The sequence below is a fragment of the Rutilus rutilus genome, assembly GCF_951802725.1.
Source record: "Rutilus rutilus genome assembly, chromosome: 20".
Lineage (NCBI taxonomy): Eukaryota > Metazoa > Chordata > Actinopteri > Cypriniformes > Leuciscidae > Rutilus > Rutilus rutilus.
This window is the reverse complement of record NC_140225.1, coordinates 14,036,711-14,061,907: the sequence shown is the minus strand read 5'-3', so window position 1 is coordinate 14,061,907 and position 25,197 is coordinate 14,036,711. Positions and strand designations below refer to the sequence as shown.

The 25,197-nt window shown below is 34.2% G+C and overlaps 3 protein-coding genes across 5 annotated transcripts; 1 reads left to right on the top strand and 2 right to left on the bottom strand.

Moving 5' to 3' along the window:
* The first annotated feature begins 264 nt into the window (after window positions 1-264).
* Window positions 265-7,445, top strand: tial1 (TIA1 cytotoxic granule-associated RNA binding protein-like 1). 3 transcript variants are annotated; one of them, XM_084391102.1, is made up of 12 exons: window positions 265-469; window positions 1,457-1,553; window positions 1,884-2,036; window positions 2,169-2,223; window positions 2,311-2,398; window positions 3,787-3,862; window positions 4,174-4,282; window positions 4,379-4,474; window positions 4,557-4,641; window positions 5,705-5,828; window positions 6,009-6,148; window positions 6,260-7,445. In XM_084391102.1, exons 1-12 carry the CDS (start codon window positions 441-443, stop codon window positions 6,372-6,374), a joined length of 1,167 nt encoding a protein of 388 aa, XP_084247228.1. In that variant the 5' UTR covers window positions 265-440; the 3' UTR covers window positions 6,375-7,445. The 3 variants fall into 3 exon arrangements, with proteins under 3 accessions (XP_084247228.1, XP_084247230.1, XP_084247229.1); XM_084391104.1 differs by lacking the exons at window positions 265-469; window positions 1,457-1,553; window positions 1,884-2,036; window positions 2,169-2,223; window positions 2,311-2,398 and adding exons at window positions 2,929-3,069; window positions 3,278-3,345; XM_084391103.1 differs by lacking the exons at window positions 265-469; window positions 1,457-1,553; window positions 1,884-2,036; window positions 2,169-2,223; window positions 2,311-2,398 and adding an exon at window positions 3,028-3,345.
* A 785-nt stretch (window positions 7,446-8,230) lies between these two features.
* On the bottom strand, window positions 8,231-15,717 carry pkd2l1 (polycystic kidney disease 2-like 1). Its single transcript, XM_084391083.1, has 15 exons — window positions 15,425-15,717; window positions 14,933-15,046; window positions 14,046-14,173; window positions 12,976-13,229; window positions 12,659-12,883; window positions 11,815-12,043; window positions 11,486-11,656; window positions 10,221-10,402; window positions 9,967-10,087; window positions 9,775-9,873; window positions 9,518-9,639; window positions 9,308-9,425; window positions 9,109-9,203; window positions 8,679-8,817; window positions 8,231-8,507 (listed from the first exon to the last, which is right to left on the bottom strand). The coding sequence occupies exons 1-15, from the start codon at window positions 15,711-15,713 to the stop codon at window positions 8,337-8,339; spliced, it is 2,457 nt and encodes an 818-aa protein (XP_084247209.1). The 5' UTR covers window positions 15,714-15,717; the 3' UTR covers window positions 8,231-8,336.
* A 2,747-nt stretch (window positions 15,718-18,464) lies between these two features.
* On the bottom strand, window positions 18,465-18,907 carry atoh7 (atonal bHLH transcription factor 7; the record flags this gene model as incomplete). The annotated part of the gene is made up of 1 exon (XM_084391115.1): window positions 18,465-18,907. The coding sequence occupies exon 1, from the start codon at window positions 18,897-18,899 to the stop codon at window positions 18,465-18,467; it is 435 nt and encodes a 144-aa protein (XP_084247241.1). The 5' UTR covers window positions 18,900-18,907.
* Window positions 18,908-25,197: the final 6,290 nt, after the last annotated feature.

Sequence of the window (25,197 nt, the reverse complement as noted above, 5' to 3'; positions counted from 1 at the left end):
TCACTACCAATCATTAAAATATGACAGGGTATCTATCCGTGCTATCTGTGTTTCTTTTCGCCAAAGACCAGGCATTCATTGAAACTCTTAACAAGTGGTCACTGGGAAACAAGTAAAAAGCCTTGCAAGATTAGGCTGAAAGAAAACATACAAATACATAACATGCAAGGTCACATTATCAAGTAAAATACATGTGAAGCATGATATTGACGCCTGCAGCTACACAAACACGGCGCTTTTATCAATCTACCCTTTCCTGTCTTTACGATCAATCGTCTGCTTCAGCGCATGCGCAGTGACTGTCTTCCTGACTACCCGGGTTCCGCCATTTTCTACTCAAGATTGAAAGTAGCTCCAGTCCAGTATTGTTCATCCTAAAAATAAACCACATTTGAGATACTGAAAACAAGTTTTGTTAGCACTCCTTCCGGCATCCAAGAATGGAAGACGAGAGCCACCCAAAAACCCTGTAAGTAGCGAAAAACACAAATCCCGTCAGTACTCAGTGAATAACCGATCAATTGTTAGCACCACTGACATACTTCTAGCTAACAGCTAGCTCCAAATAGGACGTCCTACAAACGTTTTTGACATCAAGGGCTTTTTGTAAGCACTGTTTAATATCGACAGAGGTTCAGTCAGTTACTATTGCTCACATTTCGTACAGTAGAAAGACCGAAAAGCTTTTATCTTCATCCGACGAGCGTGGGAAACATGTTTAGCCGTAGCATTCTTAAGCTAAGCTAGCGGCTAAGTAGTCAAATTGGCTACACATCAAAATAAATCCAATCAAATGTAAATAACATAGCTAAATGTGAACTGTATTTCCTAAGTTACGGTATATGGTGTTAATATGTAAATTAATAAGCCACCATGTTCAGTTTCCAAGTGTTTAAACGAGTAATGTTATGTCATTGTCTGCTGATTTAGTAAAGGCCTAAACTAATCTCAGGCCTGCTATCTTTTTCTAGAAGTGTGGATTTTATATTTTGTACAACGCCGTGAGAGAAAAATGTCTCCTGATTTGACTGGATGATTATCTGTAACACATATTTTCAATAGTTCAGTTATGAGGGCAAATGTGTGTTCCCATCCTAATGTCACTCACGCTAAAAAAGGGGGGCTGTCATATCTATACCTCGCTCATCTATAAATATCTTTAGTTTACTCTTTCACATGGAGGGCGTTTTATCTCTGTACTAAGAAATATGTTTGTTTCATAGCCATACGGACTCTCAAATACACATTTGAATTATTTTATTATAATTTATAGTGTGTAGGTTTAAAAACCTCAGAAGGACACTCAGAAGATTTTTATTTTTGTTAAAAACCCATATTTAGATCTAATGTAGTCTCTCTAGATGTAGTCTAAAAACATGTGCTAAATTATAAGGGGGTAATCTATAATTACTGTTTATATCTTTTAAATTAATGTGTGTTTTATCTGCTTTTTCAGCTACGTGGGGAATCTTTCAAGAGATGTAACAGAGAACTTGATCCTTCAGTTATTTACTCAGATTGGGCCATGTAAAAGTTGTAAAATGATAACAGAGGTAAAAAAAAAAATCATCACAAATTATGTTTTTCCAAATGTTCCCTGAAATGTTCTGTATTTGAGCTCCTCCATGATGAGTTTGTGAGTGTATATGGGTTTGTGTGGAAACACCAGCCAATCTCTAGGCCTACATTTATGTTAATATTTGGAATAAATTTGCTTTTAAATGATCCTAGAACAAACTAATCATAATTTCTTACATTTTCTTATTTCTTGCAAATCAAACCAAAATGCCAAAATGATGTTAATGAAAGAAAATATTAAACAGAGTCTTCCACCCAATACCCATGACTTTGCAATAATATATTTTCCTGGCTTTTCTTCTCAGCAATCCGATAGCAGCAGGAAGGTGAACTCTTCTATTGGATTTTCTGTTTTGCAGCAAACAAGCAATGATCCGTATTGCTTTGTGGAATTCTTTGAACACAGAGACGCTGCTGCTGCTTTAGCCGCCATGAACGGAAGGAAGATTTTGGGAAAGGTGCATCTTGCGGCATTTTCATTAGACAAGTGTAACAAGATTTGGGTGGTTTGATGTTTATTGTGGTTCGTTGCACCCTGAATATCATGTTACCGAAGGTAATGGCTTCAACAAGTGTATTTCTATTGACAGGAAGTCAAGGTAAATTGGGCGACTACTCCTAGCAGTCAGAAGAAAGATACATCTAGTAAGTTATTGTCTTTTATATTAATTGTGGTTTAGTTTTTTTAACTCTTAAATGTAATTGTTTGTGTTAAATGTCATTTTTCTGCAGATCACTTTCATGTTTTTGTGGGAGATTTGAGCCCTGAAATCACAACTGATGACATCAGAGCTGCATTTGCACCCTTTGGGAAAATCTCGTAAGTTCCATGAAGTCACACCTTTCTATGGAATATGTTTTGCTTTTGTCTGAATAATGTCGAGAGGTGGTGTGAGGTTACTTTGAGTCATATGACCGCGCTCTCTATTTTTTTAACCCCTGTTTTCCCTAAAACCGTGGAAACAATTTCATAGATTTATATATTTTATTTTGGTTACCTTTGGTTGTTGATAGTTGTTAACATATTTGCTCATTTTAGGAATAAATTTATGCAAAGATGAACATTTACTTTACGTTTGTCATTTGTGCTGGGATTAGCTGGCACTTTAGTCACATTTCTTTCAGTAATGAAAGCTTTATTTCTCCTTGATAAATGTAATAGTCCCATAATCAGTATTATCAGCAAGCACAGGGCAGTATAGTCAATATTGTGTACCCAGATCGATCTGTTGTAAAGTGCACCTTAAAAATTTTCATCACTTCACTGCTTTTCCGAAATTGGTAAGTAGTTTTCATTTACATAAATTAAATTTGTAGTTGTCAACACAACAAAAAAAACATTATGCACTACTACTCTGCAAAAATTTCAGAGTCTCCTTTAGCTCTGAGTGTCAGTTAATAGAGCTCTGGTTATTTTACAGAAATGCTCATAGGATTGGACAGGAGCTTGAAGGCTAACAGCAAGGAACTGTGCACTCTGGGAACTCAGATGTAGATTTTTTTTCTATTTACTCTTTGCTTTTCATATTTGTATACTGCAATATTTTTCAATTAACGCTGACGTAGTGTAGACTTTTAACAATCCCTAGATAATTCATGAATTTTTGCTTGTAAATTTGTTTTATGATGGTTTTCCTAGTTGTGTTGATAGTTTGATTCTCCTAAAATTCTGAAAATGTTAATTTCTCGAAATTTTCAGCTTCCCAAACTCCATATTGGTGGTAAAGAATTGACCAGGAAAAATAAAGAAATCTGTTAACAGGCCATGTATGCCGTTTAATTCCTTTTTTTCTCTTTTGATATTTCTATGTATTCTTGAGTAGAATTAGAGACAGCAGTTCAAACTAGGAATGCATGGTAATGACATTGATGACTTTTACTAATATAAGAGATTAAGTACTAGTGATTTAAGATGAAGATTGGACCATTATGTTGTGTCACAGGAGTTGTCTAAGAAAAGTTGCAATGTTAGCAGGAGCTTTTAAACACATGCAGTAGTGTAGGTTGCATGACTTTGTACTTGTTTTTTATTTTTAAGTACCAGTAATCAAGATAATATGCAGTTGTTAGTGTAAAGTTTTGTTAGAATAACTTAGGATATTGTAACAGTGTCAGTACAGTGCAATGTGTGTGTGGTTCCTTTCTTTTTTAGATCCTCTAGCAAGCCTTCAATGGACTGACTTTTCCGTTGTTACGTTTTTCTTTCAGGGATGCACGAGTGGTGAAGGATATGACAACAGGGAAATCAAAGGGGTATGGATTTGTGTCCTTCTATAACAAACTGGTAAGGCTCCAGTACAGGAACACAGAGTGAAGGTTATTCTATTTCTGTTTACTACAATTCATATTATAGCTGTAGTATTACAGATATTCAATCTACTGGGATGAGTCAGACTGTTAGAGTTGAGTGTGCTGTTTGAGTGTAAGGTTTTAGTCAGTTTAGTAATAGTACTTAAAAGCAAATTAGGACATTTATGTGGGTAGTTCCTAATTATAAAGATGGACTATTGAAAGACTAGTAGTGCTGCTGAGAGGTTGTGTTTTTTGTTTTGCTTTTACCTGTGTTTGTTAAATCTGTAGTTTCTTCTCTTTTAGGATGCTGAGAATGCTATAGTACACATGGGCGGTCAGTGGCTTGGTGGACGGCAAATCCGGACTAACTGGGCAACTCGGAAACCACCCGCCCCCAAGAGTGTGCAAGAAAGTAAGTCTGATCTCAATCCACTTTGTCTTTCTTTGGTTTGCTAACTGTCTTTGAGTTGAGCTAATTTAATGTGACTGTAATTGGGGACAATTTCAGACAGCTCCAAGCAGCTTAGGTTTGATGAGGTGGTAAACCAATCGAGTCCTCAGAACTGCACAGTGTACTGCGGGGGCATTCAGTCAGGTCTCACAGGTATGTGTGCATTTGCCCTTTTAATCACTTGTTCTGAGTATTAGTAGGAGTATATGTGACTCACACTGCTCTCTTCAAACAGAACACCTTATGCGACAGACGTTTTCTCCTTTCGGACAGATAATGGAGATCAGAGTTTTCCCAGAGAAGGGTTATTCCTTTATCAGGTATCATTCAAGGAACTATTCCTCTGATGTTTTCAGTCGTCTTATATTTAGACAGTCTATGTACAATGTAAAATATTTTAGAAGCATCTATAATTATAATAAATATGTAAGATGTTAATGGTTGCTTGTTGTGGTTGAATTGTATGAGCTGCAATTAAATGGTTCAAAATGAGATGTGCACAAAGTTGCTGAAATGAAATCAAAGCTTATTTGCTCATTTTTACTCTTTTCACACTGAAAAATAGATAATATGGATTCACAACTTCTCTTAATCAGCCAAGCCAGCAAAATACCAATATCAATAAGGCCAAATATCAGCATAATATTAAACTGATTTCCCAAAAGGGGGCAACATAAACTAAAACAAAAAAAACAATCAGGCAACCTCTTGTTACACATCTAAGTCTTTGAAAGAAATAAAAACACACAAATAAATTATTATTAATTACAGTACTGTTCAAAAGTTTGGGGTCAGTAAGATTGTTTTAAGAAATAATACATAAAAGATCTATTTAATAGATCAGTGGTGACAGTAAAGACATTTATGATGTTACAAAAGATTTCCATTTCAAAGAAATGCTTTTTTTTTAAACTTTCTATTCATCAAAGAATCATGAAAAAAGTATGACTGTTTCCATACAAAATATTAAGTAGCACAGCTGTTTTGAACTGATAATAATAAATGTTTTTAAAACAGCATATTTGACTGATTTCTGAAGGATCATGTGACACTAGTAATGTCTGGGGGAAAAAATCCGCTTTGCCATCACAGGAATAAATTACATTTAAAAAATAAAATCAAGTAAAAACAGTTTATTTTATTTTAGCCTTTTCAAAACCAAAATCGTACCTGATCTTGTATAATTTACATGTATAATTTATTATTTATTATATGTAATAACGATGTTTCTAATATATTATTTCTATCATATGCTTGTTAATTTCAAAGGAAATATCAAGATTTAAATAGATGGTGACAAAGACAGGCCCTCTGATTTTATTGTAAACCATAGGATTACTGTGCTCTTCCATTTCTTCAATCATCAACATCATTTTTTGTCAGGTTCTCCTCTCATGAAAGTGCTGCTCATGCCATCGTCTCAGTGAATGGTACCACTATCGAAGGTCATGTTGTGAAGTGCTACTGGGGCAAAGAGTCACCTGACATGGCCAAAAATGTCCAACCGGTAAGTGCGAATTTGCTTTATTAGTAGTATTATTATTTTCCTCAATCTCATTTTAATGTGCCATTGAATCTGTCCCATAAATAGATAGATAGATAGATTGATAGGCCAGCATGTGTTTTTCATCTTCAGTGTCCTAACAGTAGATAAGTCAAGCTCAAGTTCTTGATGCTTCCTTCACAGATGGAGTACGGTCAGTGGGGACATTGGAATCAAATGTACAGCAATCCTCAACAATACGGTCAGTACATGACGAATGGCTGGCAAGTACCATCCTATGGAATGTACGGACAAACATGGAATCAGCAAGGATTTGGTGTAGAGTAAGTTTTGATGTATTTCTATGTGTTTAATGTATCATGGTTTACTTGTGTTGAGTATAGTGTCTATGTAGGGAAATGTTTACACCCACTTTTTGTTGTTCTCTGCTCTAGACAATCACAGTCTCCTGCCTGGGTGGGAGGCTTTGGGACACAACCCTCTCAGGCTCAGCCTGGCCCAGTGATGAACCAGGCTAACTTTGGCATGGCCGGGTACCAGACACAGTGATCTGACCTTCGTTCTCTATTACACACACTATAAACTAATAGGTGCACATCATCTTTTCCCTACAAGCTTTGGATGGGGAGGCATCCTTTATTGTAAAGATGCAAATTTAGATTAGAGGCAATTGAGATGATCGCCTTCAATGGAAATCTGAATTCATTCATGAGATTTGTTCCTGTTTTCGTGGAATTGGAGATGTATTATATCTCTTGTATCCCCACCATTTTTTACTGCATATCTTGAGGAAAACTGCTGATTTTCCCTTAAATCCCAGCTTCAGGAACTTCACAGGTACATTGCAGAAAGCCCTTGGTGTAAATGGTTTTTTGAACTAAGTATTTTCTTTCAAAAACTTTCATTCTGCATTCTGACTTGGCAAACAAATGCAAGTAAAGGCACTTTTTGGGGGTTCATTGGACCTGTGTCTTGTAAATGTTGATGTGTAAATGAATTTCTATGTGCAGTGGTGTATATTTAATCCACATTAGCTCCCTGTTCTCCTCAGATTCTAGAGCTCTTTGATACGGTGTGTATAATGTATCTTTTTACTCCAATTTACAGACAGTGAAATCTCTCCCGTTCACTATGGAGAAAGGGTCATGATGGCCATACCTGTAAATATCTTTTGATATCTTGGCCTGGAATAAGGGTTTCAAAGCATGCGCTCTACTTGACAGACCTTTGCAGAACTAACGCGGCGTATGTTAGACAAACGTTACATGTGTGACTGACAGTTACAAGCAAGCCTTAATTTTTGCTCAGTCACACAAATTTCAGTTTAACACTTCGAGACCCTCGTAGAGAGCTGTATGATTTATTTTAGAGCCTACTGTAAATTTGTCCTTTTGCTGTTTTAACAAATAATGCGTGCCATTTTCGAGTAGCCAGAGATGAGGTTTGGATTTTTTTTTTTGGGTGGGGGGGGATGTTAAGGAATTGCATGCTTCAAACCGTAATATTGAGGTTGCTCAAAGCATTGAATGTACAAGGCAGAAATGTTTGAATACAACTTAGCATTTCAAGTTTTCTTTTTAGTCTAAATGAGTCTCAATAAATGAACCATTGGACAAGAAATGTTTTCTCACTTTTGTTTTTTCTAAAAACAAAAACAAAAAAAATTGTCTGGTTTCAACATAGTAAATGATAAAACCATTTGTTTTGCAATTTCAATTATTTATTTGCCTATCATTTTAATCAGAAAAGATCAAGATAAATATGATATATCTTTTTAAATATATTAGCAATATTGTTCCAAGATTAGTGTATAAACTATAGAAGGTTGAGTATACACTGATATGCTTCTCACTTTAAAATACAGCATTTACAAGTAGTTCATATTAAAGTAAAGAAAGAAATTAAGGAAAATGTCTCAGAGTATATAATAATGTTCCATAGACTAATAATACACATTGCACTTTGATGACTGTTTTCATATGTCAAATGTAACTGACTCTTCTCACTAAATTTAGCTAAATAAAGTTTCCATATATAATTGGAAAGAAAGTTTTGAGATTACATCATCACAGGGTTTTTAATTATTAATTTCTGCTTGTATCTTAATTGTACAGAATCATGAAAATTCGGTCATCAACAGGGAGGAAGGTCAGAAGAATAGTTTGTGTCCTGATATAGTTGAAAAATTCCCAGAAACTGTAGGGAATGTATTTAACACCACAATACGTCAATTACACTGTGCTGAAACATTAATCAGCCTTATAGTGAAATTTAATTATATCGTCAATCATATTGCTATTTATTCCCTCTTATAAAGCCACAGTGACTGCATGTTAAACAGTCAGTATGGAGAAGAGACACAAGCAGATTCCTGTGCCACTGGTAACAGAGTACTACATCTATTCTACAGTAATACCTTCCTCTTTACTGTCATATTCTGAGTCTATATCCACAGATCAGGCTTAGATTAAGCCTATTTGTTAGTAAGTTTTAAAGTCAGGTTTTGATGAATCAGTGGCGTGCAGAACTACTGTTCTCAGTGACGACTGGCCATCCTACATCTGGGTACAAACGATTCCTCATATTCCCCATGGGACCAGCAAATGACCAGGATGGTGGTCCCTGAGCCAAGACTCTTTCCAGGTTTACCTGAATATTCCCTCCTGAAGCCGGTCTTGATTCCTGTCACAATACAGCAACATGGCTTACAGATCTTCTATAATATATATCCATGATTCCTGTATTTAATATATATTCTAAAAACAATTTGTTGTTTATTTGTATTTTATTAAATATATTATTTTAAATCATTTTAAGTACACTGTCATAAATTCTATAGAACTAAAAACTCACATCTTCTCTAGTCGCCTGCTTATCCATGTCTCTGTTTTCTGTGTTGAATGTCTGAAGTCTTATTTTCTCCATAACAACATCCAGTTTGGACATCATAGTGGTCACAGATTTCTCAAGCTGAGCAACTTTGTGAACAAGCCTGGAATAGAACGTCATTTATTAATCTCAGCATTTACTAATACATTTTTAAGATCAAAAGTTGTATCTGTTAGCATTAATTAATGCACTGTGACTAACATGAACATGAATAATTCTATTGACTAACATTAAAAAGGTTAATAAACGCTGTACAATTATATTGCTAATGCATTAACTAATTTAAAAAAATATATACTGTTACCAAAATATTAATAAATACAATACAGCATATAAATAATACTAAAATAACACTGAACATCAGGTTTTACTACTGACACTTCTGTACACAAACCTCTGAAAGTCCTCTAGAGGAACTGTCTTCTTTCTGTGGTCCTCTGCAGATTCAACACTGTTTTCAAGATTACGAAGCTCTGCATTGAGTGCATCCTAATTGAAAATACAAAAAGAATATAGATATCCATATCAGAATGATGTCAACATGGAGATCCATCTTAGAAACATTAACTTACAACAAAAAAACTCAAACATACCCTTTTTTCCTCCAGCTCTTGTTTCATTATCTCCTGCTCCTGCTTGTCCAAAGTCTGGTTCCCATCTTGGTCAAATTTGGAGAAAGCGGCTGAGATCTCATGGTCAGCATGACCCATTCTGACATGTGGGACACATAACCAGAATACGTGAGTTCTTCTGCATCAGCGCTGCTACTATACATATGTGTTAGTGTTTCACCTGAAACTTACTCTTTCAAAGCATCCCTGAAATCTTTAAACTCCAGCTCACTCGAGCCTGAATCCAGGGCTTTCTGAACATCAGAGATCTTTTCCTTTTTAAGTTTCAGTTTCATAAAGGTCTTTGCATAACTCTGTAATTAAAATATAGTTCGACACAATGCACACACAACAGTGTTGGTTTTCGTGGAGGTTACACGGTTTTCCACACATAAATGTAATAGATTTGCAGACGTATCCACTGTACGCTCCAGTCTAGGATGACTTACCTGTTTGATGAGATCTGAAATCTGGAACTCATCTTTCTGAGAAGCCAGTTCTGACTTCACCTCAGAGTATGTGTCATTGATGATGGCCAGAAACATGTTCTGTTAATGCCAATTCATCATGTTAATTGATAGAGGCACTTATGATTTAGAACAAACAATTGTAAGCAAATTATACACGTCTGAAGAACTTACCAGTAACACAAAGAAGACAAAGAACACATAGGAGAAGAAGTATATTGGTCCAAGTACTCTGTTTGCCCTGTCAATGGCATCATAATTGAAATCTCCAAGGATGATTCGAAACTGTGTGAAACTGCAGAGTGGAGAAACAAGGCAAAGAACTGACATTATTTTAATGAAATTTAAAAATATTATCAGAAATTAATATTTTTGACAGCATAAAAATGATAAAAATATGTTTTAACAGAGAGAGAAAACATCCTTACATGCACTTGTTAAATGTGCTGAATGTTTCTACTTCCATTCCAAAGAGGAGGTAACCCAGCTGAGCATATGCAAAGAACACAATGAAGAACATAATGGCAAATCCAAAGATGTCTAATGCACATCGAGCCAAAGTGGACGTAAGCTGGGTCATCGTCTTATTGAAACTGATGTACTTGAAGATCTGCAGAGATTGAAGTCATCATAATATCAAAACAGGTCACTTTAACTAAAAATTTGAGGTCCTATTGTATGTGTCTTTAACTGCTATGTACACTCTTATAAAAAAATTATACAAAAGCTGTCACTGGGACTGTACCCCTAAAAAAAGGCTCTAATATTTACCATTTAAGTACTAATATGTACACTTTTGGTAGCAATATGTAACTTTACGGTACTAATACGCACTTTTTTAGGTACAACGGTATACCTTTTGAAAGGGTACCGCCCCAATAACAGCTTTTTTTCTGAGAATGAACTAACATTTAAATTAATAATTGATGTAAGTATAATATAATATATAAAAAATAATATATAAAATATATAATATATAAAAAGCCAGTTGCATAAACATAGCCATTATGTTAAAGTCCCCCTGTGGTGAAAATCAAGCTTTATATGTTGTTTGTATGTCTATGTGGTATTTTAAAAATGCTTTAAGACAAACCATGTGCAAATTCATAAGTCAGCACCATTGCTGAGTATTTTCTCCTTAAAACTGCAGTGAAGTGAACCAAAACATTTGCTGGTGTTTCTGACGTCACAAACTACCTTGTAACCAATCACGTCAACGTGTGATCGTCAACGAGTGGATCTCTGAGCTAGTGTGAGTGAGTGGAGGCGGGGCTAATTTGCATATTCATAGCACAACGTATACTAAATGAGGCAGGGGTGTAGTTATTGATAAAAATTTCAAGGAAAAAACTTAAAAATATGTCATTTTGGTGATCAAAGATGAGTTTTACGGGACAAAATGATTGGCTATGGGGGATTTTAAGACTAATATGACCAACTAGCAGTTAGTTAGGAGTAATCAATCTTACTATTCGGTAAGAAATTAGACCTAGTTTTTATGTAATTGACTTAAAAAGTTGTGAACAAAGAAAAAACTTGACGACTAACTTAGTCTTAGCAGTTTATGCAACCGACCCAAAGGGTGACCAGATCTGAAACAGTATTCACAGTATGTGACCTTCCACTTTCCGGAAGGTGGGGAACCTTCACCTTCACAGTATGTCATTTTAAAAACTTCTTAATAAAAAATTACCTTAATCCAAGCAAAAAACAAATTTACTGCATTCATATTGTTGTACTGGGTTTGCCAAAATGCAAGAAATTCAAAATCAGCGTAGATGTCAGGTTGTTCTAGAAGGTTTCCAAGTAGCTTGTCCACTTTGATGGTCCGAAATGCACTGAAGACTATTGCCACCACAGCAAGCTGTTAAAAAGAGCACATTTACTATTAGAGTCTGCTCTTGTCAAGTAATGTTCACCAAATATATGATGAATTTTAATTATTATAGCTAGAAATAAAGTCTTTCAAATATGTTTGATATCGGATGTTTTGATATCTGATATGATCTGCTTTCCTCCTACCAGTATCACCACTAGATCAAGAATGTTCCAGATGCTGTTGAAATGGGACAGTTTGTGGATTCGGAATTCCAGAATCTCCTCCACAATGTAATAGAGTATAAAGACACAGAACACTATCTCGCAGCCGATGATGAAGTAATCCCAGGTGGTGACGTAACGGATCAGCTTTACTGTACGGATCTGGTAGGATGGAATTGCTCCACCGGTAGCTGGAAATTCAACCACCAATCTGAAGAAAGAAGAAAACTATTATTTATTGTTTTATAAATAATATAATGCAATAACAAAATTACATCAGATTATTTATTCTATATATTGAACTTTTTTATATGTTTCATATTTATTGTTTGTATAAATCATTTATAATAAATATAATAAATATTTAAATATAATTAGTGCTTTCATCGTGATTAATCGATTAGAACATAAAAGTTTGTTTTGTGTGTATATATTATATATAATTGTGTGTGTGTGTGTGTATATATATATGCATATACTGTATATATATATATATATTTATATAAAATATGCATATACACACACACACACACAGATATATATATATATATATATATTATATAAATAAACATTTATGTTAGAATTGATTAATTGTGATTAATCGTTTTGACAGCACTAAAAATAGTCCTATGTAATCAGAAATAGGGCCTAACATTTTTTGGTGTTTTTTTTTTTTGTCTGCCTTGTACATTGAAAAGGATAGCTTATGTTAAAGAACAGATGTAGGAATTTTATTTTATTCACAAACCTAGCAAACCAAATGTATAATTTTGGACATGCAAATGCAAAAAATGCATTATATATGATCTTGATTTAGGTCAAGTACCTTATAACACAGAAGAGATTGATGTTGGCATTGTATGCAGAGAAGTCAATGAAAAGAACTCGAGTTCCACGATCAAGCCACAGGTTTTCTTTGAGGTCATTCAGGATAGCTGCACTCTCTTCTTTGGTCTTTGCCAGGTCTTGGTAATATCCCGCTCCGCTGTATGTGGTCAGTATCCCCCAGTGATTTGACCCTTTGATCTCCTTTTCCGAGTGGTACTGCCAGCTGAAGAATAATACGATTATATTTAATAAATAAACACATTTCAACAACCGAAGAGAGAAATACGACTGTCGCTAATCATAAACGTCACTCACGCTGTTCCGTTGATCATTCCAAACCTGCTGTCATCCTCCTTCTTGTCGCTGTACACATCAAAACACTCGGAGATCTCCTGCTGGAAGTCTTTGTGCACCTTGCAGGAGTTGCTCTTCACTTTGAGCTGTCGAATGCGGGGGACTCCTAACAACAAGTTCTCGTAGTAAATGAAGGATTGATTTTCATTCTGAAGAGGCTCATCATTATACCACTTATTCCAGTACAGGCCGTCCAGTAACGGGCCCTCCATGTACTGCAAAGATTAAAGAAAAAATCATAGCAAGAGGGACTTTGATGCTGCACTGGATCTGTTCCTCGAATAGACAAACATTGATTATGATGTTAATACTAAATAAACATACTTAAAACTACATAAAAAAAAAGTATATTATATAAACAATAATATTATTTTAAAATATAAAAATGTATTACATAAAACATATTAAAATTAAATAAACCATATTAGCAAAAATTTGAAATTTGTGTTGGAATATTTTTTTAAATAATTACTAAATAATATTAATATTACTAAAATAAACATACTTAAAACTATATACAATAATTCAGATAATATCAAAAAAATATTAGCCATACTATTTTAAAACACTAAAATGTTCAAATTAATTACATAACATGTTTTTTTTAAAAAACATTAGGAAAAACTTTAAATTTGTGTTTGAATATATTTTTAAAAGCTAATAGCTAACCGTACTAAAGTGAATGTAGAAACATTAGCCAGGCAAAAACAAACATTTATTATAAATGATTATATACATTTATTACTAAATGTTTATAAATATCTCTATCTATCTATCTGTCTATAAATATATATATATAAAACATACATTTATTTTTAAATGTACGTTATATATATAGTCTTAAGTAAATATATAGCCAAACATCCAAAACTTGGAACTTGTGTTGGAATAAATTGTAGGCCTACTTTATTTATTGTACTTTAAAAATACCAGAGAAAGACCAATATCTATAATTAAAATCATTTAATGTTATAAATAGATAAATGCACCGTAACCCTGATTTTTATATAATAGAATCTGCTAAAACTCACTGTCCAGACATCATTCACGCTGCTGATGTAATAAAAGCTGAATCCATTGCCACTCGGTAAATTCACAAAGAGATCAGTCATAGCTTTTGTATAGTAGTAGGTGGCGCTGCTGGTCATGCCATAGGTCACTGCAAGAGAACATGATTGCAATTAGTCAACAACAATCACATCACTTATTGAACTTTGCACAGACGTGCTACACCATTCACCCTCCACGCAGATAAAGGACATCAATTCATTGAAGTTTCATCCATTAGCAGTGCTCACGTCACGAATGCTGCGGCCAGGGATGAGGAGAGGGTTATTTGTTTGAGCACACACAAATAGCTCTCTTGAACAATGTGACCAGCACAGACAAAGCCTCAATTGCCTGACCTGAGCTCTTATCAGTAAAAGACAGCAGGGTCCCGCTTGTGTTCCTTTCAGGCTTAATTTTCCCCTGGACAATGCTGCGTTGTAACACAGGGGAGCAGTGGACATTTTATAACAAGCACTTAGTCTGATACACATCTCTGATCATAATAGAGCACAAGATAATGGGAAACCATGGGTTTAGTTCGGATTACAGCCAGTATGATCAAAAAGACAAAAGAGCAAGCTAATGACATTTTAACAGTTTTACATTTATACATGTGAATGTTTTAATAGATATATCTATGACCTTAATATCCACAGCTACAAACAGTAAGAATTTAGAAATTAACTTAAGTAACGTGGTTACCTTAGAATTTTGAGTTGACAATGACATTAAAAATTACTTTTTACAGTGCAGATCTATATTGATCCATTATCAATAAATCCATTCAGTGGTTTCAACTCCAACAGGTGGTCCTAACAGGTAAATTCAGACAGGGATAAATATATCAAACAATCCACCTAATACTTACACAGACACAAATCCACTAGGAAAACAATGTAGATGAACAGTTCTTTGAGGTTTGCTTTGACATTGAGCTCAGGATTCTCCTTTGTGTCTTTTCTTAGAGCTGTTCCCCACAGTCCTACCAAACCGAAACAATCAATTTTATATATATTTATTTGCTTGTATTTTATTTATTTTTACTTACAATAATATTAAGTAATGTATTTATTATAAAGTATTTATAAAGTATTATAAAGTATTTAAAAATAATACAACTGAATATATTACTAATATTTCTATATTAAATAATACAAATATGTATTTTATTGCATTAATAATAAATTATAAAAAAAACAATATTAGCAACACTAAAACAAAATGAAATAATAATAATTGAATAGTAAACATGGAATAATAATAATACATTAAAAAAAAAAAAGCTAACCGTGCTAAAGTAAATCTAGAATACCGGTAATCATATCATGGAAAATAGGAAGATGCATGGATCCCCCCTTACCTTTGATGGCTTTTAAGAAAAAGGAGCAGCATCCAGACTTCTCCTCAGTGGGGTGGGTTCGCACCTTATCCTCGGCTAAATATGGGTTAGGCAGATTCAGTTGGTTCATGTTCTCCAAAGAACTGTGAAACATGGGCTGAGGGTTGTAGATGGTGCTGATGGGGCGTCTGATGGGTGCAGGAGAGCCACTGTAGGCCTGATTCACCCAGGCTCCTTTCTCAAAGTCATCCAGCTCGCACGCTGCTGTGTTGCCCAGCTGATTTTCTGCCTGGTTATTGAAGTGTTGCATTGTGGTAGTAAATGGAGAGGTTAAGGTAGATGGATGTATCATGAAATGCTCAAGTGAAGCTTTTGCCTTAGGATAGGTTCAACTTGTATTTATACCTTTCTCCTTGAATCCTCTGATTCTGTGGAAGGAGGGGCTCGTCTTTTGTTCACACATCCATTAAAAACACAATCCATGCCATTAGGGAAACTGAAACATCAGCTAAAGATGCTATAGAACAGCATCATTGACAATGCACAACTAATGTGAATTTGCGTCACACTGTTGACATGTTGAAACAAAGATCAATATCCAACTTTAATTATAAAGATTCACAGAAATAGTAATTAAATTATTCCGTGAATTAAACTATTAGCTTTCCGCAGACATCTATAACAAATGACTTAAATATTATCTGAAAATGTCTAGCCTACTTTTTCGGCTTTACGTGTTTTCACTGTTATACACGTGTACATCTCCTGGACGAGTACTGTATCTCCAGATCAAGACACAAGCAAAGTGTGTAAACGAGCAATCTCATATGTAAGCAGATGCATTATGAAAAATTACGCGATCATCAACAAACAGCATATAAATCAAAACGGCCTAATGTTAGGCCTACCATTGAAATATCGACACAGGAAGTGGTTAGGACTGCTTTGTAGGTGTTGACTCATCTACTCTATGTTTTGATCATCGTTCTGAATCCGATCTTGATAGCCTAGTCTTTGACTAAAACGCGATTTTCTCTGCTTTTTGCTCAAAATGTTGCTTTTTATTTAACTTACCCACATTCAAGTGTTGATTTTTTTATATATATATATATTTTTTTTATCAGCTTAAACATGCTTTTTTAAAGCAGATCAGTTCTTTCTTTTGATATATTGCATGTTCAGATATACAACAAAATATTCTTGGGGGCCTTGTATTTTTGAGAAAATTACCCAAAACGCTGCTGTGGCTGGCAACATAAAAATAAATTAAAAAACGCTGGCGGGGAAAGAGTTAATATTAAGATAAAAGAGTATATTCTGTAGGTGTAGATTTACTTTGCTCAGCATTGGGGTATTAGGCTACACTATAGCCTACGATAGATACGATCTGCCTATAAAGATAATGCGTTAATTGCAAACAAAGAAATATACCCCCATAGCCCATTTATTAAAAAAATACTTTTCCTCCAGAGATATCATAGCACCTCCTTGTGGTCCCCTGGAGGTTTAAAAACCTAGCTGTGATACATAAGCAACCATTTACTCGTATTCAAGTAGGCCTACCATCGATTTGTTTCTCATTGAAACATTTGTAAACTAACATTTGCAAGGTTTAATATGATTGCAAGAAATATGGACTTTAGTATAAAATAAAATTAACAATGTCTTGACCTTAAGCTGCCTAATTTAGTCGGCTAATAATTTTTAAATCATTGTAGGAGTGTCTTTGAGTTTAGCTACATAGGCCTACTGATCATGACATGATGATTGGTCATAATGACAGCTGAAGCTAAACGGATTAAGATGGGTGTATCTCGCTTTATGTACACGCTTTCGGCCGAGCTCTGGCCGTTCACGCCTCATTAGCTCTGAAAAGACACGTTATACACAGTCATTGGACAGCAAAGAGATGAATATCCTGTCTAAATTAAACTCTCCTAGTAATCTTTAAACTCTGAAGAAGATTCTATTGGTTTACGATATGAGCCAAACCAAAAGAAAAAAATGATTAAATCGAATTAAAAAAAGAAAAATCAACAATATTTTAATATTGGGATATTTTTGTTCATCTTTGTACACAGCACATGGGACACACAGTTCAACCGTGACGTCATTCAGTCCTTTAAACATTATTTATTCCTTCACTGAACTGACAGTAGAGACATTTGTTCTAGTGCTGTCTTATCTTGGGACACAGAGGGCTTCACCGAAATGTGTTTATCTGTCCAGTGCACACCATGAGAACTGGTATTTGTAGGCCTTTATACAGAAAAAAAAAATGCTGTAGTAAAATTTGATTTTATTGCAAATCTGTTTCAAAATGGAGGAAAATGTGTGCATGTCATTAAAAGTAAATGTAACAAAAAAATGATTGTCTTGTCTACAGATGTAAGATGATTTTTTAAACAGATTATGGTATAGTAGCCTATAGTGGATAATTACATTAATGTACTGTACACAAAGTCTTCGATTTCAATGTTTATTTGTGCACTGATTAACTGCACTAAAAACAAAACATTTTAAATAAGCTAGCTCAAAATACATCACCTACCATACAGAACACTGTACATAGTTACAAGATACAATTTTAAATCCATTATTATTATTATTATTCCAAATTCATTTTTCCCTTATTGAGTTTAGTACTAAAAAATCAATAAGAAATTGGAACAGCAATTTAGGATGCCATTTTGGCAAAATAAGATCACAGTGTATTTTTTGTATGTTTTCCAGCTTTGACTTAGCTGAGCACACACTATACACAAAGATTTGATACAAAGCAATGAAAAAATATGAACTGTGATCTGTGTTTTTAGAGAGTCATCATTTACAACATGCATGATGGAAGATTTTCTAAAATTGTACAGAAAAACATACTTTTTTTGCAACAATTAAAGCAACTCTAGAATGCTTTAGACTCTATTAAAGCTAATCAAACACTTGATTTCCAGAACCATAAACATAAAATATTACATAGTAATACATACATATTTACTGACTCCTGTATCTATGCAAAGAAAGATACAAGTGAATGCACCATTGCTTATCAGTCCCTGAGAGCTTAGAGGCTTTCGTAGTGGTAGGAGAAGGAGGGATGCATACAGTTATTTTCCACAGGGGAGTCATAGCTCATAAAGCAAGAATATGTCTCTGGCTGTATGCCGTCAAACTGTAGATTCAGCCAGTCTTTCTGAGGAGCTGTGTGTCTGCTGGCGTCGGTCAGGATTCGATTGAGGGCCATAATGTAGCTCAGGGCCATCTGCAGCGTTTCATATTTAGAGAGTTTCTTGTCCTGACCCCACTGAGGAACCACTTTGCGGAGGCGGTCGAATGCGGTGTTCAGGCCCTCCATCCTCTTTCTCTCTCGAGCGTTGGCCGCCATCCTTCGCCGCATGGCACTCTCAAACTTCTCTGGGTCTCGGGAGTCAGACTCCGACCCTGAATCTGCACAGCTCGGTCTGCGGGACTTCATGACTTCTGGGCCAAAGGTCCTCATAGGCCAACGTTGGTCTTGAAAACGGATCCTTTGAGGTGTAAAATTTCCTCCGACGCAATGTCTTCTTCTTGTCCCTGTAGTGAAATAAATCCAGATAGTGGTGCAGTCCTTGAGGATAGTGGTTGTGGTCTGCCATAAGGATGACTGGTGCTTATATAGAGCTCTGGTATTAACAGGTGGCAGCAGGTGGAGCCCCACCCTTATTGCTCCATCCAAACATCCATTATTATTAATGAAACACACATATCCAACAGCAGGACTAGTGCACTCAAACTAGCTCCTCACCCCAACCCCCATTAACTCAAACTTTAATGACATTCCAATTAACTTTGGCTGGTCCATGCGTTACAAACATAGATAACTTACCATCTGTCCTGGGCCACTGCAACAACCAGGGGTGAATGACAAGGATTACCTAATTAAAAGTGCATGCATCTTTAAGCAACCATGACATGTTTGCATCTCTTAGGCAAGAACATTGTTTACAAGTCATTGCCTATATGGAATCAATTTGATTTTGCCAATTTATTTTACAGTGTTATAGCTCTCAAAATCGAAATGTATTATATGATATGAAGACTTTAACCTTGTAATTATAATCTTCAATATGAATTAATAAAGTAATAGTTTTTTGCTATAAATATATAATGTAGGCTACTGTATGTTAATTGCATATATATCATTATATTATTATTAAATTACTGTACTGCTATATTAGTATTTTTTTCTACTATACATATCCATAATGTATGTTAAATGTATTAAATATTCATATTTAAGGTAGTACATTTAATATTTATTTTAATATAATATATAAAATATCATATTTAGCATTATACTATAAATATTTAATGTACTGTTTTAAGTGTGTTAAATATTAATATTTAAATATTATATATATATTCATTGTTATATTGTTAAATTACTACACTGATATATTAGTATATTTTATAAACTTTATAAAATGTACGTAATTTATATTATATATTAGTATCAATCCATACCTTAATGAAATTACATTTAGATTAAATTAAGTTTCTATGTTTAGTAGAAAGGGTTTTAAACTACATAAGTAAATTGATGACAACACCATGAAAAACATTTCTGGGATGATAAATAATTGATTTGAGTGTCTCAAAGGAACTGAGACAGACAGAAGACTTCGACAAGCTGTCTATCTCAATCTGTTCAATGTGAATCAAATAAAGCAGGGATTCAGATGGTCACAGACAGTCACAGTTTTACCCAAAAAGCCTGTTGAAGAATAAACATGAATCACATCATCATTTCCTTTTATGGTTTAGTATTAAGATTTACTTCTTAAGTATTTTTTTTTATATTTTTAAGTTTCCATATTAATGTATCAAAAAAGCCGCTTTAACCAGTTTAATTAAGAATATAATACGTGTATAAAATGCACAATGTGATATTAATTATAACATATAATATTAATAATATGCAGTATTTCTCTTTTACATATTTTCTTCCAGGTACTCACAATCATATATCAGTAAGTTTTGCACAAATAATAAATCTCTGGATCTTGTACATAATTCATGTCCCAGCTGAATACGATTCAAGCCTTATAAACTCATGCTGTCAGGTCATTTTGCATTGGACAAGTAATTTTGCTGTTCAATTGGGCATATAAACCCAATCCGCTGGTTTGATTTCATTGATTGCAGATTGGCATGGCTGGCCAGCTGCTGCGTGTCTTGTTTAAAGGGCTTGGTCCAGACATGTAGAACAGCCTTGTTTTTCACTCATTCACATGATCGGCTTGTCTGGAGTCCGAGGCTGTCCTATGCAAAAAGGCCATATGTTACAAGCTAGTCCTGTAACTTTGAGACAGTGTTGAGCAGATTAAAGATTTACTCCTTCTTGAGGAGGGGAAAGTGAGAAGGTCTATGATCAGTTTAACAGCTTAATCCAGGATTTAGTAAATCTGATTTTCATGTAAAGCTTGAAGCAATTACCACTGATTCCAAAGGAGAAAATGTTCTTAAAAAGCGAATGTGTAATCCTCCAAACACAAGGAAAAGTGACAATCTATTGCAATGATTAAACTCCCTGACAGCCAACCCATAGGCCTAACAGAGAATGAGTCTGCATCAGTACTGCGGACCAATATTAATAATTTAAGTTCTTATGTAAACAATATAATCTCTGAGCTAGAAACTGCTGCTGTCATTTAAATACACGTAACCTATTAAACAAATGACCACCAAGAAGAAGACAGTGGCTGATGTTTATTTCCATTTGGAGAACGTTTTTAAGTTTGCTGACTTCAAACGCAAATATTTAAAGATATGCATCGAATTTTTAGAAAAGGCATACTGACCAATGAGGTCATTCAGAAAAGTGAGGCATATTGTTTAAACATTGACCCCCATAGATGACGAGATTTGAACCCCCCAACCCACCCCACCGACACCATCAAAATAGGGCATCTGGTGAGATGAGGCTAGTCACTGTAATTAGGTCAAGGAAGGTGCTTGTAATTTCATGCCTATTTGAACCCTTTTTTTCCCTTCTGGTTGTTATGTTTAATCTTAACTGGTCAATGGAGTCTTATTGTCGAAAATCAATCAGACAAAAGAATCCATTTAAATTAAATTATTATTATTATTATTATTTATGGAAACACGTTGTTTTCTTTTTTTCTACAAGTTGTATATTTATTTAGAAATCTCCAGAAATTGCATTTGATGCAGCAAAACATGCATATTAGCACATTTTTAAATCAGCTACAAATTACAAAAATGCTTGGCAAACCAACATGCTATCAGAGCTCGATATGTGATATGTTTTACAGTGGATGTAATGCTATAACAGCAAAATAACCTGAAGAGAAACACAAAAAATATATTTATACTTCACTTTGTCATTAAACAAAATGGACACAATATCTATCTATCTACACTGTAAAAAATTATGCAGGAGGGTGTTAAATTCAACCTGTGCAAATCATATATATTTTACTTAAGTATATTAGTTAGCAAGAAAAATATATTAAAATGGGTACATTCTAACTACACTACCTATTTTTTAACAGTAATATCGGCAACCTTAAAATAATGAGTAAAACATACCCCAATTTATTGGTTCAGTGGTCGCAAATTGCACATGCGCCAACTTCAACGTCCAGGCGGGAATCACGGAATTCAAATTCAACGTCTTCTAGCGGGACCACGAAGCTTTGAGCTCAAGGTAAGTTTTGTTTGTTATTGTTGTTGTTTATCGTGTTGATATAACATAACGCATATGTTAACTTATTTAATGGTAAGATTTACTGTAGCCTACCAAAAGATTTGTAATGTGCTCGCTTCTGTTATCTTGTCGGCGCGGCGCCACAACCATAGCTGAGGATGGTCGATTTCGCGTAGTTCCAGGGTCATATAACTGTTACACCTGCAAATGCGAGTAAAAATCTACATTCATGAGTAGATTATTAGTGTTATGTACATGGCTAAAATTAGTGAACAAAGAGCAGCGCGCATTGCATCTGTGTGTTTGACAGAGAGAGACGTTGACGAGTTGACGTCCTGATGACAGGGTAACGTTAGGCGATCAAGGCAGAGTAAAACTGTTTGTGGTTTGCTGGATAATTAATTTTAAGGTTTCCTTGCATTTATATGATGATCTCTGTGTTAGAAGGGATCAAATCATAATGTACTTTTATTATTGTTATTTTTTACGGAGATATGATAATTGTGTGCATTTATGTTGGGTTCTTTCACTTAGGCTATGTCAAAAACGGTTTTGTGTTAATAATAGGCATTATTTTACAAATTACTTAATATAGTTATTTTAATATATTTGGGCAATTTGTGCATGTTTTCGCTTGGGTTCGCAATGTGCTTAATTCGTTATCCATATCCTCATTTAACTTACACAAAATTGTTCACATATTATGCTAGCATATCACCTAGCTTTAACTGCTGCTCTCCTCTTTTGATTTTGCATCATGCAGATGTAATTATGCATCATGCAATAGCAGTGTTGTTGTTTTTTTAAGCAAGATGCAGCTTACATTGATTTAAGCCTAAATGCAGTTAATTTATGTCTGGATTAAATCTATAATCAAAAATGTATAATTAAAACATTTCTTACTTTCTTTTTCTTCCACAGAAAGATCTTTATGAAAACATTTGAAGACCGTGCAAGAAGAAAGTTCAGCCACAGACTGTTTCATCCATCCCATGAAGGCGTTTATTTTGAATGGGAAGTGTTGAAGAAGTTTTATAACGTAATGGTAAAACTTTACAATAAGGTTTCATTTGTTAACATTAGTTAATGCATTAATTAAGATGGACTATTAATGAGCAATACAGTATTAATCTTTACTAATCTACAGTCGTTCATTGTTCATATTAGTTCACAGTGCATTATAATGTTAACAACTTTTTATAATAATAATTAATTGATAAATGCTGAAATTAACATGAACTAAGATTAATAAATGCTGTAGAAGTGTTGTTCATTCTTCGTTCATGTTAACTAAAGTAGTTAAAGTGATAGTTCACCCAAAAATTAAAGTTGTCATTAATTACTCGCCTTCATGTCGTTTCAAACCTGTAAGACCTTCTTTTATCTTCAGAACACAAATAAAGATATTTTTAATGAAATCTGAGAGATTTCTCTCCCTCCATTGAGTCTACAACCACTCCATTGACTCTTCAAAAAGTTCATGAAGATATTGTTAAACGAATCCATATGAATGAAGTGGTTTAGTTCAAATTTTCTGAAGAGAGACGATCCTTTTTATGATAAACATATTAAATTTAGGCTTTTATTCACATAAACATTGTTCAGCGAACAAATAGAAGCTCATTGGTTCTTGCTTAAGCTCAAACGTGTACGAGAATGAACCTCATTGATTCTCGCACATCAAGGGAACATGTTTGAGCTTCCGTTTACCACAACTGATGTTGAGTTGATGAATGTTTATATGTGAATAAAAGACTACATTTAATCTGTTCATCATATAAAGTGATTGTCTTTCTTCAGAACATTTGCGCTAAACCACTTAATTCATAAGGATTAGTGTTACGATCTCTTTATGAACTTTTTGAAGCTTCAAAGTGGTACAGTAGTTGTGTAGACTGCAAATGGAGGGTCAGAAATCTCTCAGATTTCATCAAAAAGATCTTTATTTGTGAACGTAAGTCTTACGGTTTGGAACGACATGAAGGTAGCCTAAATGATGACAGAATTTTAAAGTTTTGGGTGAATAACCATTTAACTAATGAAACCTTATTGTAAAGTGTTATCACGTGAGTGAAATTAAGTTGTATGTTGCTTAAAATTGGTGATGAATAATGGTTATTTTTTTACCTACATTAATTTGTGTTAAATTTATAACAAATTTAATGTTTGTTATCCATATTACATGTCAGTCCATTAAGGTAAATGAGATCTGTTTGAAATAACAAAATGTGAGAGAGATTTAAGACTGTTGCTTTTAATGTATATTCTGACTTCCCATTATTTTTAAATGGAAAGTGTTGAAGAAGTTGTATGTTATATGAATGTAAGAGAGCTCTTTTGTAGTTCCTTTGTTAGTTTGAAATGTTAGTTTTTTGGTCAATAAAAAAGTAATAGATGAAATATCCTGTGTCTGGCCATTTTTAGGTAAATTTAACCATCTCTGAATAAGTAATGTTTAATTATTTCTATTGACTTATTATTATTAATACAAATTTAGTAGATGGACTTTTGCCTGCTAACAATAGAGTAATTATTACTCAGTAATTAGTTGTGTAATGTATTGAGAATTATTAGGTAGACTTTACCTAATTTTGTTTAGTATGTCATAGCCATTAAATGTAGGTACTCTTTATTCAAAAATTTGGGTTGAAATCTACCCAAACAAAGTGAGTGCAAATTGTTACCTCAATTTTATTGGGTAGATTCTATAGGTTTGTTTTTACAGTGTATCTATCTATCTATCTATCTATCTATCTATCTATCTATCTATCTATCTATCTATCTATCTATCTATCTATCTATCTATCTATCTATCTATCTATCTGCCAGCAATGCCAGCATAAGAAACCAGAACACACTGGAACCAAACATTTTCAAACCACTACAACATAGTTACAGCTGTCCTTTGAATACAGCACGTAACAAATCTTTATAAGTAGATATGGGGAAGACCGGGTATGGTTGTAACATGGGGAGAGTGGTAACACCACCAATCCCACTAATCAGGGATAAGCTAGGAGATCATTTCATTATTTACCCACTTCCTCCCAGATCCCATATGAATGGTTGTCAAGGAGGTAAATAGGTA